Genomic DNA, 12,145 nt, shown 5'->3' with positions numbered 1-12,145 from the left:
CCATGGCGCATTGCCAAGCAGAGCCGCACGATCTCTCCAAACCCAGGCTGGTCCTTGGGGCTCGATGGAGAGTTCTCTCTCCCGGGCGCGTCTCCATCTCCCGGGCGCGGGGAGGCCTGGAGACGCACACCGGGGAAGCCGACCGAAAGCAGCCAGCCCTCCCTCTTTCTACCTCCCTTCCTCTCTCTCCCTACCTCTCCCTACCTCTCTTTCTCTCTCCTTCCCTCTCTTTCTCTCCCTCCCTCCCTCTCCCTCCCTCTCTTTCTCTTTCTCTCCCCCTCTTTTTCTCTCTCTTTCCCTCTCTCTCCCTCCCTCTCTCCCTCTTTCTCTCTCCCTCCCTTCTTCCCTCTCTCCCTCTCTTCCTCTCTTTCTCCCTCCCTCCCTCTCTTTCTCTCCCTCCCTCTCCCTCTCTTCTTCCCTCTCTCCCCTCCCCCTCTCTTTCTCTCTCCTTCCCTCTCCCTCCCTCTCCCTCTCTTCTTCCCTATCTCTCCCCCTCCCCCTCTCTTTCTCTCTTCCTCCCTCCCTCTCCATCTCTCTTTCTCTCTCTCCCCCTCTCTTTCTCTCTCCTTCCCTCTCTCCCCCTCCCTCTCCTTCTCTCCCTCCCTCTCTCCCTCCCCCCTCTCTCCCCCTCTCTTTCTCTCTCCCTCCATCTCTCTCTCTCCCTCCCTCCCTCTCTCTCTCTATTTCTCTCTCTCCCCTCCCCCTCTCTTTCTCTCTCCTTCCCTCTCTCCCCCTCTCTCTCTTTCTCTCCCTCCCTCTCTCCCTCCCCCTCTCTCTCCCCCTCTCTTTCTCTCTCTCCCCCTCCCCCTCTCTTTCTCTCTCCTTCCCTCTCTCCCCCTCCCTTTCTTTCTCTCCCTCCCTCTCTCCCTCCCACTCTCTCTCTCTCCCTCTCTTTCTCCCGCCCTCCCTTCTTCCCTCCCTTCTTCCCTCCCCTCTCTCCCTCTCTTTCTCTCTCTCTCCTCGCCTGCCTCCGTCCCTCCCCGCTTCGCTCGTCCGCCCGGCGGGGCGCTGAAGCGCAGCCTCCTTGACGTCAGGCGCGGGCGGTGCGCGGCATCTTCGGCGCGGGGCTCCCCGGCCGGTGGCTGCGCTCGGGCGCCCCGGGGGAAAAAAGGAGGCGCGACGGGCTGGCTTAGCTTGACCGCCGCCGTCAAGGTTGCCCAAAGGACCAGCGTCCCCCCGCAGAAGGCTTGAGACCGAGGCTGATCCCGGGCGGGCGAGCTAAGAGCGAGCCTCGGCCTCCCTCCCTCCCGCCGCCGTCCCGGCTCGGCCTGGCCATGGCAGCCGCCGAGATGGAGAGCGCGGGGGAAGGGGAGCTGGCCGAGCGCGTCTTGCTGAACGTGTCGGGCCTGCGCTTCGAGACGCGGCTGGGCACCTTGGACCAGTTCCCGGAGACGCTGCTGGGCGACCCGGCCAAGAGGCTGCGCTACTTCGACCCTCTGCGCAACGAGTATTTCTTCGACCGGCACCGGCCCAGCTTCGACGGCATCCTCTACTTCTACCAGTCGGGGGGAAAGCTCCGCCGGCCGGTCAACGTCTCCCTGGAGGTCTTCGCCGACGAGGTGCGCTTCTACCAGCTGGGCGAGGCGGCCATGGAGCGGTTCCGGGAGGAGGAAGGCTTCATGCGGGAGGAGGAGAAGCCTCTGCCCACCCACGAGTTCCAGCGTCAGGTCTGGCTGATCTTTGAGTACCCCGAGAGCTCCGGCTCGGCCCGGGGCATCGCCATCGTCTCGGTCTTGGTCATCCTCATCTCCATCGTCACCTTCTGCTTGGAGACTTTGCCGGAGTTCCAAGAGGAGCCGGCGGAGATCCGGGATCCCACGGGCCAGGCGCCTCGCCCGGGCATCCTGGCTGACCCTTTCTTCGTCATCGAGACCACCTGCGTCATCTGGTTCACCTTTGAGCTCCTGGTGCGCTTCTTCGCCTGCCCCAGCAAGCCCGAGTTCTCCAAGAACATCATGAACATCATTGACGTGGTAGCCATCTTCCCATACTTCATCACGCTGGGCACCGAGCTGGCTCACGAGCAGCAGAAGGGAGAACCTCAAGGGAACAGCGGAGGCCAACAGCAAGCCATGTCCTTGGCCATCCTGAGGGTCATCCGCTTGGTCAGAGTCTTCAGGATCTTCAAGCTGTCCAGGCACTCCAAGGGCCTTCAGATCCTGGGGCAGACCTTGAAAGCTAGCATGAGGGAGCTGGGCCTCCTCATCTTCTTCCTCTTCATTGGTGTCATCCTCTTCTCCAGCGCCGTCTATTTTGCCGAGGCTGACGACCCGGAATCCTACTTCTCCAGCATCCCGGATGCCTTCTGGTGGGCCGTGGTCACCATGACCACCGTGGGCTACGGTGACATGAGCCCCATCACCGTGGGAGGAAAGATTGTGGGCTCCTTGTGTGCCATCGCTGGGGTCCTCACCATCGCTCTGCCTGTGCCGGTCATCGTGTCCAACTTCAACTACTTCTACCACCGGGAGACGGACCGAAGTCTTCTCCAAGATGACCCGGGAAGCGTTCCCGGCAGCTCGGATGACGAGGTGAAGAGTAAAAACTCCTCCTGCAAATCTGTGGTGCAGTTGGAGCACCTCGACGAGACTCACAACGGGACCAGGTCTGTGGAGAAAACCAACATCAAAGCCAATAGCACCCTAGATCTTAGGAAGTCTCTCTATGCACTTTGTATGGATTCGACCCGGGAAACTGATTTGTAAAGGGACGCAAACGTCTGTTTGTGGTTTAATCAGGGAAGATGCAAACGACTTTCGTTTTTTATTTATTTATTTATTTATTTATTTTCCAAGTTTGGTAGCGGCTCTAAAAAACATCTCTTAAGTTAGTGGGTTCTTTTAAAAACAACAACAACACAACCAACAACCACAACCACGATCCATTCCTTTGGATGGCTCCGCGTAATGCTGAGCAAAGATTTAAAAACCAGCAAAAGAGTTAGTTTGGCATCCGTTTCCCATAATCCAAGGGGCCTTTTGTGGAGAGGGGGGGAAAAGGAGCACATTTATTTTCACAAACAAACGTCAGAACGGTGGGGATTTCTTGTATAGTTCATTGGTAGCCAGCCCCAGCCTCAAATCCCCTCTCTCTTATAATCCTGTCTTCTAAGGCCGTTTTTATTTCTCTCCCGTGGATAGCAAAGGAATTTTTGTAGGTACCATCGTTTCAAACTGAAATATTTCTATTTTTAATATGTATGATGAAAATAGCCATGTTACTGTGATATATGAAACCCTGACCTCTATATAGACTTTTTAGCTAAGGAATAGATTTCCTATTTTAAAGTTTAAAAAAAAAAAAACCAACAACAGCCCTTTCCTTGTATGTGTGAGAAGTCCTATTTTCAGCGTTCTCATAGCAAAACGTTGCATTGTGTAAGTTTTGTACCCTTGGTGAGAATTAAATTACATAAATGGCAATCTTTGTTCTGTAAACTGTTATCCATGCGAGATTGCATCCTATTCTGGCCATCAGAGAAGTCAGCAAGTGGGCTGCTTGAAAGACCTGGGTTTTCTAAATAGATGTAGTCCTTGATTTACGACCACAAATGAATCCAAAATGTCTACGGTTAAGCGAGATGGTCGTAAACGTTGTTCCATGTTGCAACCTTTTTCTTGCCACAGTTGCAGAGTGAATCACTGCAGTCGTTAAGTTAGTGACCTGGTTGTTAAGTGAATCTGGCTTCCCCCTCGATTTTGCTTGTCAGAAGGTCGCAAACTGGGATCACCTGACCCCCCCCCCCGAGGACAATGCAACCGTTGTAAGTCCAAGCCCGTGGCCCAATGTCTGAATGTAATCACGTGACCTGCAACAGTCATAATAAGTGGGAAAAATACTCCTAAGTCACTTTTTTTAGGGCCGTTGTAACTTTGAACCCTCACTAAATGAAGCGGCGTAAGTCGAGGACTGCCTGTAGAATGTTTCTGGGTTCAGTTTTCATGCAGGAAATCAAAAGGTTTTTTTTTTTAATGTGAGCGCCAAGAAAGGCGTTTTTAGCAACCGCGAAGCTTTTCGGATTGAGTTTTCTGAAAAAGTTTTCTGATTGGGTCTGAGACATGATGTATGTCTTGACAGAGCTGGTCACTGCTTTTAAATGACCGTGTCCAGTAATGGACTCTTGGGGGGGGGGGTCAGAAAAAACTAATGGAAAAGTTTAGAGGTCATTATTAAATAAAGCTTTTACAGATTCCACTTTGTGCTAAGTGGGCACCAGGTGACCTCAGAGATTTCATTTTGAAATAAGATGGACTGTTTTTTTGCCAAATTTTTTTATTCTCTTACATATAATTGTGAGTATACATTCACCTAAGTGTTATTCTTCTTTACATTTGTCATTCTTATACATTTGTTATTTCATTTAATAGGTTATAATATACAGTTTGGGTTGCTTTGTTAACCATCCCTTCCTCCTGTTGTAACACCATCTTATTTACGCTTCCTTTTCTCCCTCCCTCCCTTCTCTACTTCCTCCTCTCCTTCCCCTTCCTTCTTTCCTTACCTCTCCCCTACTCCTACTCTTCTTCTTCCCCTCCCTACCCTCTCTCCTTCTCTTTCCCTCCCTTCCACCCTCCTCTCCTTCCCCTTCCTTCTTCCCTTACCTCTCCCCTACTCCTACTCTTCTTTTTCCCCTTCCTACCATCTCTCCTTCTCTTTCCCTCCCTTCCACCCTCCTCTCCTTCCCCTTCCTTCTTCCCTTACCTCTCCCCTACTCCTACTTCTTCTTCCCCTTCCTACCCTCTCTCCTTCTCTTTCCCTCCCTTCTACCCTCCTCTCCTTACCTCTTCCTTCCTTCCCCCCTCTTCCTCTCATTCTCTCCTCCTCTCTCCCTTTCTTTTTCTGTTGTTATAAGTGTCTCTTTCAAATCTCAGTTTATGTTTTCTTGGGATGGTGTTCCCGCAAACCCAAATATAATTTAGTATCATTTCTTATTCCCTTACCTTGGCTAATCTATCCTATGTTCCCCCTCCCTTTTTATCTTGCTCTTGAATATATACTTGTATATTTAGTATTTTCTTTTCTGTTTTCTCCCCTCTTCCCCCACTTTCTTCTGTATGAAAAAAAGATGGATTGTTGCTTGTTAGATTATTGGTTGATGGCTTAGGTCCCTTAAGTTCATCCCTCTCATTGTTGAACGTGGATCACGAAGTCTGCAGAGAAAGAAGAACTCAAACCCTATTAGGGCCTCCATCTCCTCTGGAGCTATTGAGATGGGAGCCTTCTTGGTTTGAAGGCTTCTTCTCTCTGTCTTCTCTTGTCCATCTGACACACCTAGGAAGAGAATGGTTGAATGTCTACGGAGGTTTCCCCTCATCTAGGTGGTGGTTGTCCCAAAGGTGCTTTTTCCAAAGGCAACTGGATTTTCTTGGTTGTTTTTGTTTTCCCTTCCTTGAAAATAATTCATTTGTCCTCCAAGAAGTTTCTTCAGTTCTGAACTTTCTAAGCCGAGGGATGAGAAGCAAAATGTTTTCAAGGAAATATCTATCTATCCATCCACCCATCCATCATCTATCATCTATCATCTATCATCTATCATCTATCATCTATCATCTATCATCTATCATCTATCCATCCATCCATCCATCCATCCATCCATCTATCATCCATCTATCTATCTATCTATCATCTATCTATCTATCTATCTATCTATCTATCTATCATCTATCTATCATCTATCTATCATCTATCTATCTATCTATCTATCTATCTATCTAATCTATCTATCTATCTATCTATCTATCTATCTATCTATCTATCTATCTATCTATCTATCTATCTATCATCTATCTATCATCTATCTATCATCTATCTATCTATCTATCTATCATCTATCTATCTATCTATCTATCTATCTATCTATCTATCTATCTATCTATCTATCTATCTATCTATCATCTATCCATCCATCCATCCATCCACCCATCCACCCATCTATCATCTATCTATCATCTATCTATCTATCATCTATCTATCTATCTATCTATCTATCTATCTATCTATCTATCTATCTATCTATCTATCATCTATCATCTATCATCTATCATCTATCTATCTATCTATCATCAATCAATCAATTTGGGGAAAGCATTCTGGGAAAAGAAGGGTTAATTCCTGCGTAAGGATACCTACCCGCAGTATTCCTAACTCCTGTCCATTAATTTGACCTGAGGAAGGCAAAACTCAAGCCAAGCAAAACTTAAGTCTTTCTTGCCCTGCCAATAAATCTCTCCCCACCCCCCACCCCTTTTCTGTCTTCTGCTGAATGGATGGGATTATTTTGGTTTGGGAAGGCAGCCATCTCAATCATGACAAGACTTTTTATCTTTCTTCCTTTTTGTTTTCCTTTTGCAATGGACTGCTGCAAGTTGAGTTGGGGCAGCGAACATTTCTGCGTCTCTCCAGCAGGCCCTGCGAGGAGGAGGAGGAGCAGGGAGAGTAGTAGCCCTAACCCAATTTTGCCGAGTTTCTAATTAAGATTCTCTTCCAGGATTTCAGCCTTGCTTTAAGGCAGAGAGGAAATAAATAGACTTGACCTGAGTTCGTAAATTAAATTAAACGATAGCTTTTTTTTTGAAGTAGGTTTTCAATTATTATTATTAGAAATGTGGTTTTTTTTGGGGGGGGGATGGGGGGGTGGAAATCGCAAATGCTTCAGCAGAGGTTCTCTTTGGAGGATCAAGCATATTTGATGTTTAAAACCATGCAGAGGGAATTATCTTCATTATTTTCCGACGAGCAGCTGTGGGGAATGGAATCTGAGTACTTTATGGACTTTAAATCCGCCCAGATTACTAGGTTTGAGACATAGATGGGCCAGGGGTTGGTGGCTGAGCATTTTAGCAAAATTCCTGCCTGCCAAGAAGGATGTTTTTTCGTACATTATCTCGGGTGACCAAGTCTAGTTTCTTAGAGCTGACAAGAACTGCTGGGTTGCCTATAGAATTTAAGGAAAAAACCCTCGGTTGGAAAATCACATTTCAGAACATTGAGTCGAGCCTCGGATCCAAAATTAAAGTCTCTGAGACACATGACTCTCTAGTCCAGCGGTCACCAATTGGTGGTCCATGTACCACTGTTGATCCATGAGAAAATTTTGGTGGTCTGCAGGAAAATTATTTGCATTTTTTATATTGCACTAAATCAGGGGTCCTTAAACGATGCCCCCTGGGCTGGATACATGCAATGAATGCTTGTGTTGCTGCAGAGACTCTCCCCCTTCGGGGTCTTTTTGTGTGGGTCAGAGGGGGGCAGAAATTCCGACTTGGGATCTGCTTCGGCCTCCTGGTGTGGAGCTTTGAGTGAAGGCTGGAGGGAAGCGGCGCTGGTGGTGAAGAGCTGGAGGGCCTCGTTCCAGTGGGACTGCATCATGGCCTAGAACTGGCTGACCATCTCAGCCTGCTGAGCCTCTAGGCGCCGGTCCCTGGCCTTGTATTCCTATAGATCTTCCCTCTGCTTGGAAACCCTATGCTCATAGTCCTCAGTGAGGTGCTTCTGCTGAGCCTCCTTCTCAGTCAGATCCAATTTGAACTGAGCCAGCTGTTTTGCCAATTCTTTCTCACAGTGGCTGCTTAGCTCCAACAACTGCTTCCTGTTGTGGTCCTAAGGAGCCCGGGCGGGGAGGCGAGGAGGGGCTGGTAGAAGAGAGGCGAAGAGAGGCCAGTGAGGCACCCCTTGACATGAGTGACATCAAGTTGGCCACACCCACCCAGTCACATGACCACCTAGCCACACCCACCCAGCTGGTCATATTAGTAGTCCGCTGCATTTAAAATTATGACTGTAGTGGTCCCTGAAGTCTGAAAGGTTGGGGATCCCTGCTCTGGTCCAATGTTTTTCAACCTTGGTTGCTTGGAAGATGGGTGGACTTCAACTCCTAGAATTCTCCAGCTAGCAGGAAGTCTGCGGCTCTTAAAGCAGGCTGAGTGGGGAATTCTGGAAGTTGAAGTCCACCCATCTTCAAGCAACCAAGGTTGAGGATCTGTAGTCGTACCTTTGCTTGAAAAGGGTGACCAGCCTCTCCTTGAGTGATTGCTTGGAATGAAGTTGGATTTCTACCATTCCCTCCAAATCCATATTGTCATCCTCCCAGGTCCTCTCCTTTGAAATTGTTCTGACTTTGGCTTAATAGAATCACGAAACAGACTCCTTGTCCTGCAGAAAGCTTCTTTTGATTTGATTAATGTGAATTCCTAGCATTCGCATCCAGAAAAAGTCCCGGCAATAGGTTTTTCAAGATTTAATTGCAACAACAGACCTTATCAGTCCTTGGATAGTTGCCAGGCCGAGAACTTCCAGTTGAAATGCTGTACAGTAAAATACTTGGCAAGGAGTGTTTGTGAAGCACAAACTCAGATAAGCAAATCTTCACAATAATAAGCGAACTCATTGTCTCCTGCAAACACCACTCCCCTTTAGCTCCTCTTTCATTTCCTCTGGGAGGGGCCATTCATCATCCACCTGTGGCCTTACTCCCAAGTCAACCCCTGTTCTTTAGCTGTTCCCTTCGTCTGGCAACTCTGCACATGTGCACACTGGGAACAGGCTCCAGCTGTTCTTCTGCCCCACTGATCTCCGACTCCAAAGGCAGCTGACAACTGTCAGACGGCCCTGGCCCCCTCTCTGCCTCCGACACAGAGCCTTAATCAGAGCCTTCCCCAGACTCCAGGATTGGCCCATGTTCCTCCCCAACCTCCTCACTGTCCGAATCTGCTGCCAGCTCCACTGGCCACTGGTGGGCCACAATAGAAATCTCCCGTGGAACCTCCTGTCCTTCCCATCCATTCTCCTCTTGATCTGAAGGCTAAACATTTGCCGTTCCTTCAGTCTCCTTCCGGACATTACTGTAGTCCAAGCAAAACAGTGGGTAGGCACTGAAAACCAGAAGAAGGGGGGGAGGACAGCACAGACAGAAGCGAATATTTGTAGCTCAAGGTTGAACGGTGAGGAAGTCCTTGGTGCTTTCAGAGCTTGGTTGTTTTCTTGTAGACATTTCATTGATTGACTAAGTAACGTGTTGATCAGGGATCATCAGAGGTGGTATTCAGCAGGTTCTAACAGGTTCTGGAGAACCGGTAGCTGAAATTTTGAGTAGTTCGGAGAACCGGCAAATACCACCTCTGGCTGGCCCCACTCTCCCGCCTCCGTCTTTCCCTGCCCTATATATTCCCTTGTTTTATAGCTCAGCTGATCTGCACCTCAGCTGAACGAAAAGCTCAGCTCACCAGTGGTGACCCTGAGGGCGACCTTTGAGTGCTGCGCGCACGCATGTAAAACACTCTCATAGAACCAGTAGGAAAAAATTTGGAATCTGGTAATGATCCCTTTTTGGGTGAGGACACATTTACAATGCAATGCAATGCAATACAATACAACACAACACAACACAACACAACACAACACAATACAATACAATACAATACAATAGTAGAGTTGGAAGGGACCTTGGAGGTCTTCTAGTCCAACCCCCTGCCTAGGCAGGAAACCCTATACCGTTTCAGACAAATAGCTATCCAACATCTTCTAAAAGACTTCCAGTGTTGGGGCATTCACAACTTCTGGAGGCAACTTCTGTTCCACTGATTAATCGTTCTCACTGTCAGGAAGTTTCTCCTCAGTTCTAAGTTGCTTCTCTCCTTGATTAGTTTCCACCCATTGCTTCTTGTTCTACCCTCAGGTGCCTTGGAGAATAGTTTGACTCCCTCTTCTTTGTGGCAACCCCTGAGTTTGCAAGATAATTTGCAAGATAACCACCACGCACAAAGAGCAGCAAGGACCTCATGGAGATTACAGTATCTCAGGAGTCAAGAGGAAGGATTGCAATGCAGTGAAGCCAACGCATCTCAAAAAGTTCCTTTGTCCAGGCCATTGTGCACTCCAATCTTCTCTGGCACCTTAAGATAATTTCCTGTTTTCTTCATTTCTGGCTCCCCAAACCTCCTCATTGCCTTCCTTTGTTCCACTTTCTCTGAATAATTTAACATGTGAGGTCCAGAATTGAATAGAGGACACAAAATAGGGTTGAAGCTGAATGGAATAAACTGGAATTCCTTCTTCTTGTGATTTAGAAACTTCCGTTGACATCCTAGCACATTTTCAAATCTTAATATTTTGGGCAGCCACCTTTACACGTCTGACTTATATTCTGTTTATAGTCCGGTATGTCTCTTAGGTAACATTACCAAGTCATTATTCCCCCTCCTCTCTTGCTTTCCTGCACATTTTACTTTCATTTCTTAGATGAATAATAATTAATCAATCAGAAGAGAGCTGGAAGGGACCTTGGAGGTCTTCTAGTCCAGCCCCCCGCTCAAGCAGGAGACCATATACCATTTCAGACAAGTGATGAAGCACCCACAACTTCTAAAGGCAAACTGTTCCATTGGTTAATTGTCCTCACCGTCAGGAAGTTTCTCCTTAATTCCAGGTTGCTTCTCTCCTTGATTAGTTCCCATCCATTGTTTCTTGTCCTGCATTCTGGTGCTTTGGAAAATAAATTGACCCCCCTCCTCTCCAGGGCAACTCCTCAAATATTGGAAGACTGCTATCGTGTCTCCCCTGGTCCTTCTCTTCAGTAGAGTAGCCATGCCCAGTTCCTGCAACCGTTCATCGCATGTTTTAGCCTCCAGTCCCCTAATCGTTTTTGTTGCACTTACAGTCTGAAATGGTACCCGGAATAATTCCAGAATAATCATAAACAAATACTGTAGCAAGCACTCTGGAAACTATGGAGTAATGTGGCCAGAAATGAGGTTTTTTAAAATTGAGAACAAATCTTGGAAAATACATTGATCCCCTCCTCTTTTCGGTAACCTCTCAAATACTGGAATATTGCTATCCTGTCTTCTCCCGACTAGTCCTTCTTCTGTTCAATTTCATGCTGTTATTTCTCAACTCTTCCCCTCACTTGCCATGTTTCCCTGGGAATAAGACACGGTCTTATTTTCTTTCGACCCCCAGAAATAAATGTTGGCCATATTTTCGGGGAGGTCTTATTTCAGCGCATGCACTCAAAAGCCCGGTTGGGCTTATTATCCGGGAGGTCTTATTTTCAGGGAAACAGGGTATCAATATCATGTTGAATTGGAGTGTTATGTTCCAGAGCATTAGCTATCTCACTCAGTTTGATTTGAATCTTCTCCTCTCCATCCAAGCCATTAATAAAAAAAAATCTTGATTAAAAATGGACAACCCAGGACTGATTTTTAGGTCAACTCGGTCAATAGTTCCTTTCAGTTTGAGGAGGACAAACAGTGCTTTCAATGGGGTTATTGATCTCTACTTCTGCTGATTTGTCATTCCTTCTAGCCCACAATTAACTAGGTTGGCAACAATGGGCAATTTATCAAATGCTTTGCTTGGAGTCAAGATATATTATGTCGACAGCGTTCCATGATCAGTTGGCATTTCCCATGATATATTAGGGCAATTATCAAAACAAAAACCGAGGTAAGAATCTGGCAAGATTTGTACTCCTAAAAACAAGCCCTCATTTCTGGCCATTACTCCATAGTTCCCAAAGTGCTTGCTACAGTATTTGTTTATGATTATTCTGGAATTATTCTGGGTGCCATTTCAGACTGTAAGAGCAACCAAGATGATGTGGGGACTGGAGGCTAAAACATACGGTGAACGGTTGCAGGAACTGGGCATGGCTAGTCTAGTGAAGAGAAGGACCAGGGGAGACATGATAGCAGTGTTCCAATATTTGAGGGGCTCCTACAGAGAGGAGGGGGTCAAGGTATTCTCCAAAGCACCCGAAGGCCAGACAAGGAATAATGGGTGGAAAATGAACAAGGAGAGATTCAACTTGGAAATAAGGAGACATTTTCCGACAGTGAGAGCAATCAACCCGTGGAAGAGAAGTTGCCTTCAGAAGTTGTGGGAACCTCATCCCTGGAGGCTTTCAAGAAGAGACGGGACTGCCATCTGTCAGAAATGGTGTAGGGTCTCCTGCTTGGGTGAGGGGTTGAACTAGTTGACCTCCAAGGTCCCTTCCAACTCTGTTAATCTGTTAATATCTTCTACCTTCTCCTTTCAACACTTAAAAGCAGATTTCTCCCAGGCAAACATAAGAGGAGATTCAAATCAGTTAGGACAATAACCTCAAGGAATCGGAGAAGTTTTGCCTGTGGGTTTATTTAGGAAC

General features: G+C 47.3%; 1 protein-coding gene across 1 annotated transcript; it reads left to right on the top strand.

Annotated features, from left to right (window-relative positions):
• The first annotated feature begins 1,128 nt into the window (after positions 1-1,128).
• On the top strand, positions 1,129-2,991 carry LOC309394504 (potassium voltage-gated channel subfamily A member 5-like). The gene has a single exon (XM_081957741.1). It carries the CDS (start codon positions 1,275-1,277, stop codon positions 2,703-2,705), a length of 1,431 nt encoding a protein of 476 aa, XP_081813867.1. The 5' UTR covers positions 1,129-1,274; the 3' UTR covers positions 2,706-2,991.
• Positions 2,992-12,145: the final 9,154 nt, after the last annotated feature.

This window comes from Natrix helvetica (assembly GCF_964273705.1).
Source record: "Natrix helvetica genome assembly, chromosome: 6".
Lineage (NCBI taxonomy): Eukaryota > Metazoa > Chordata > Lepidosauria > Squamata > Natricidae > Natrix > Natrix helvetica.
Note: the sequence above shows the minus strand (reverse complement) of the source record. Positions and strands in the feature narration are given on the sequence as shown.

Bases quoted from the DNA above. Each gene is read 5' to 3' on its own strand.
- LOC309394504 (XM_081957741.1), top strand. From the start codon at position 1,275: ATGGCAGCCGCCGAGATGGAGAGCGCGGGGGAAGGGGAGCTGGCCGAG.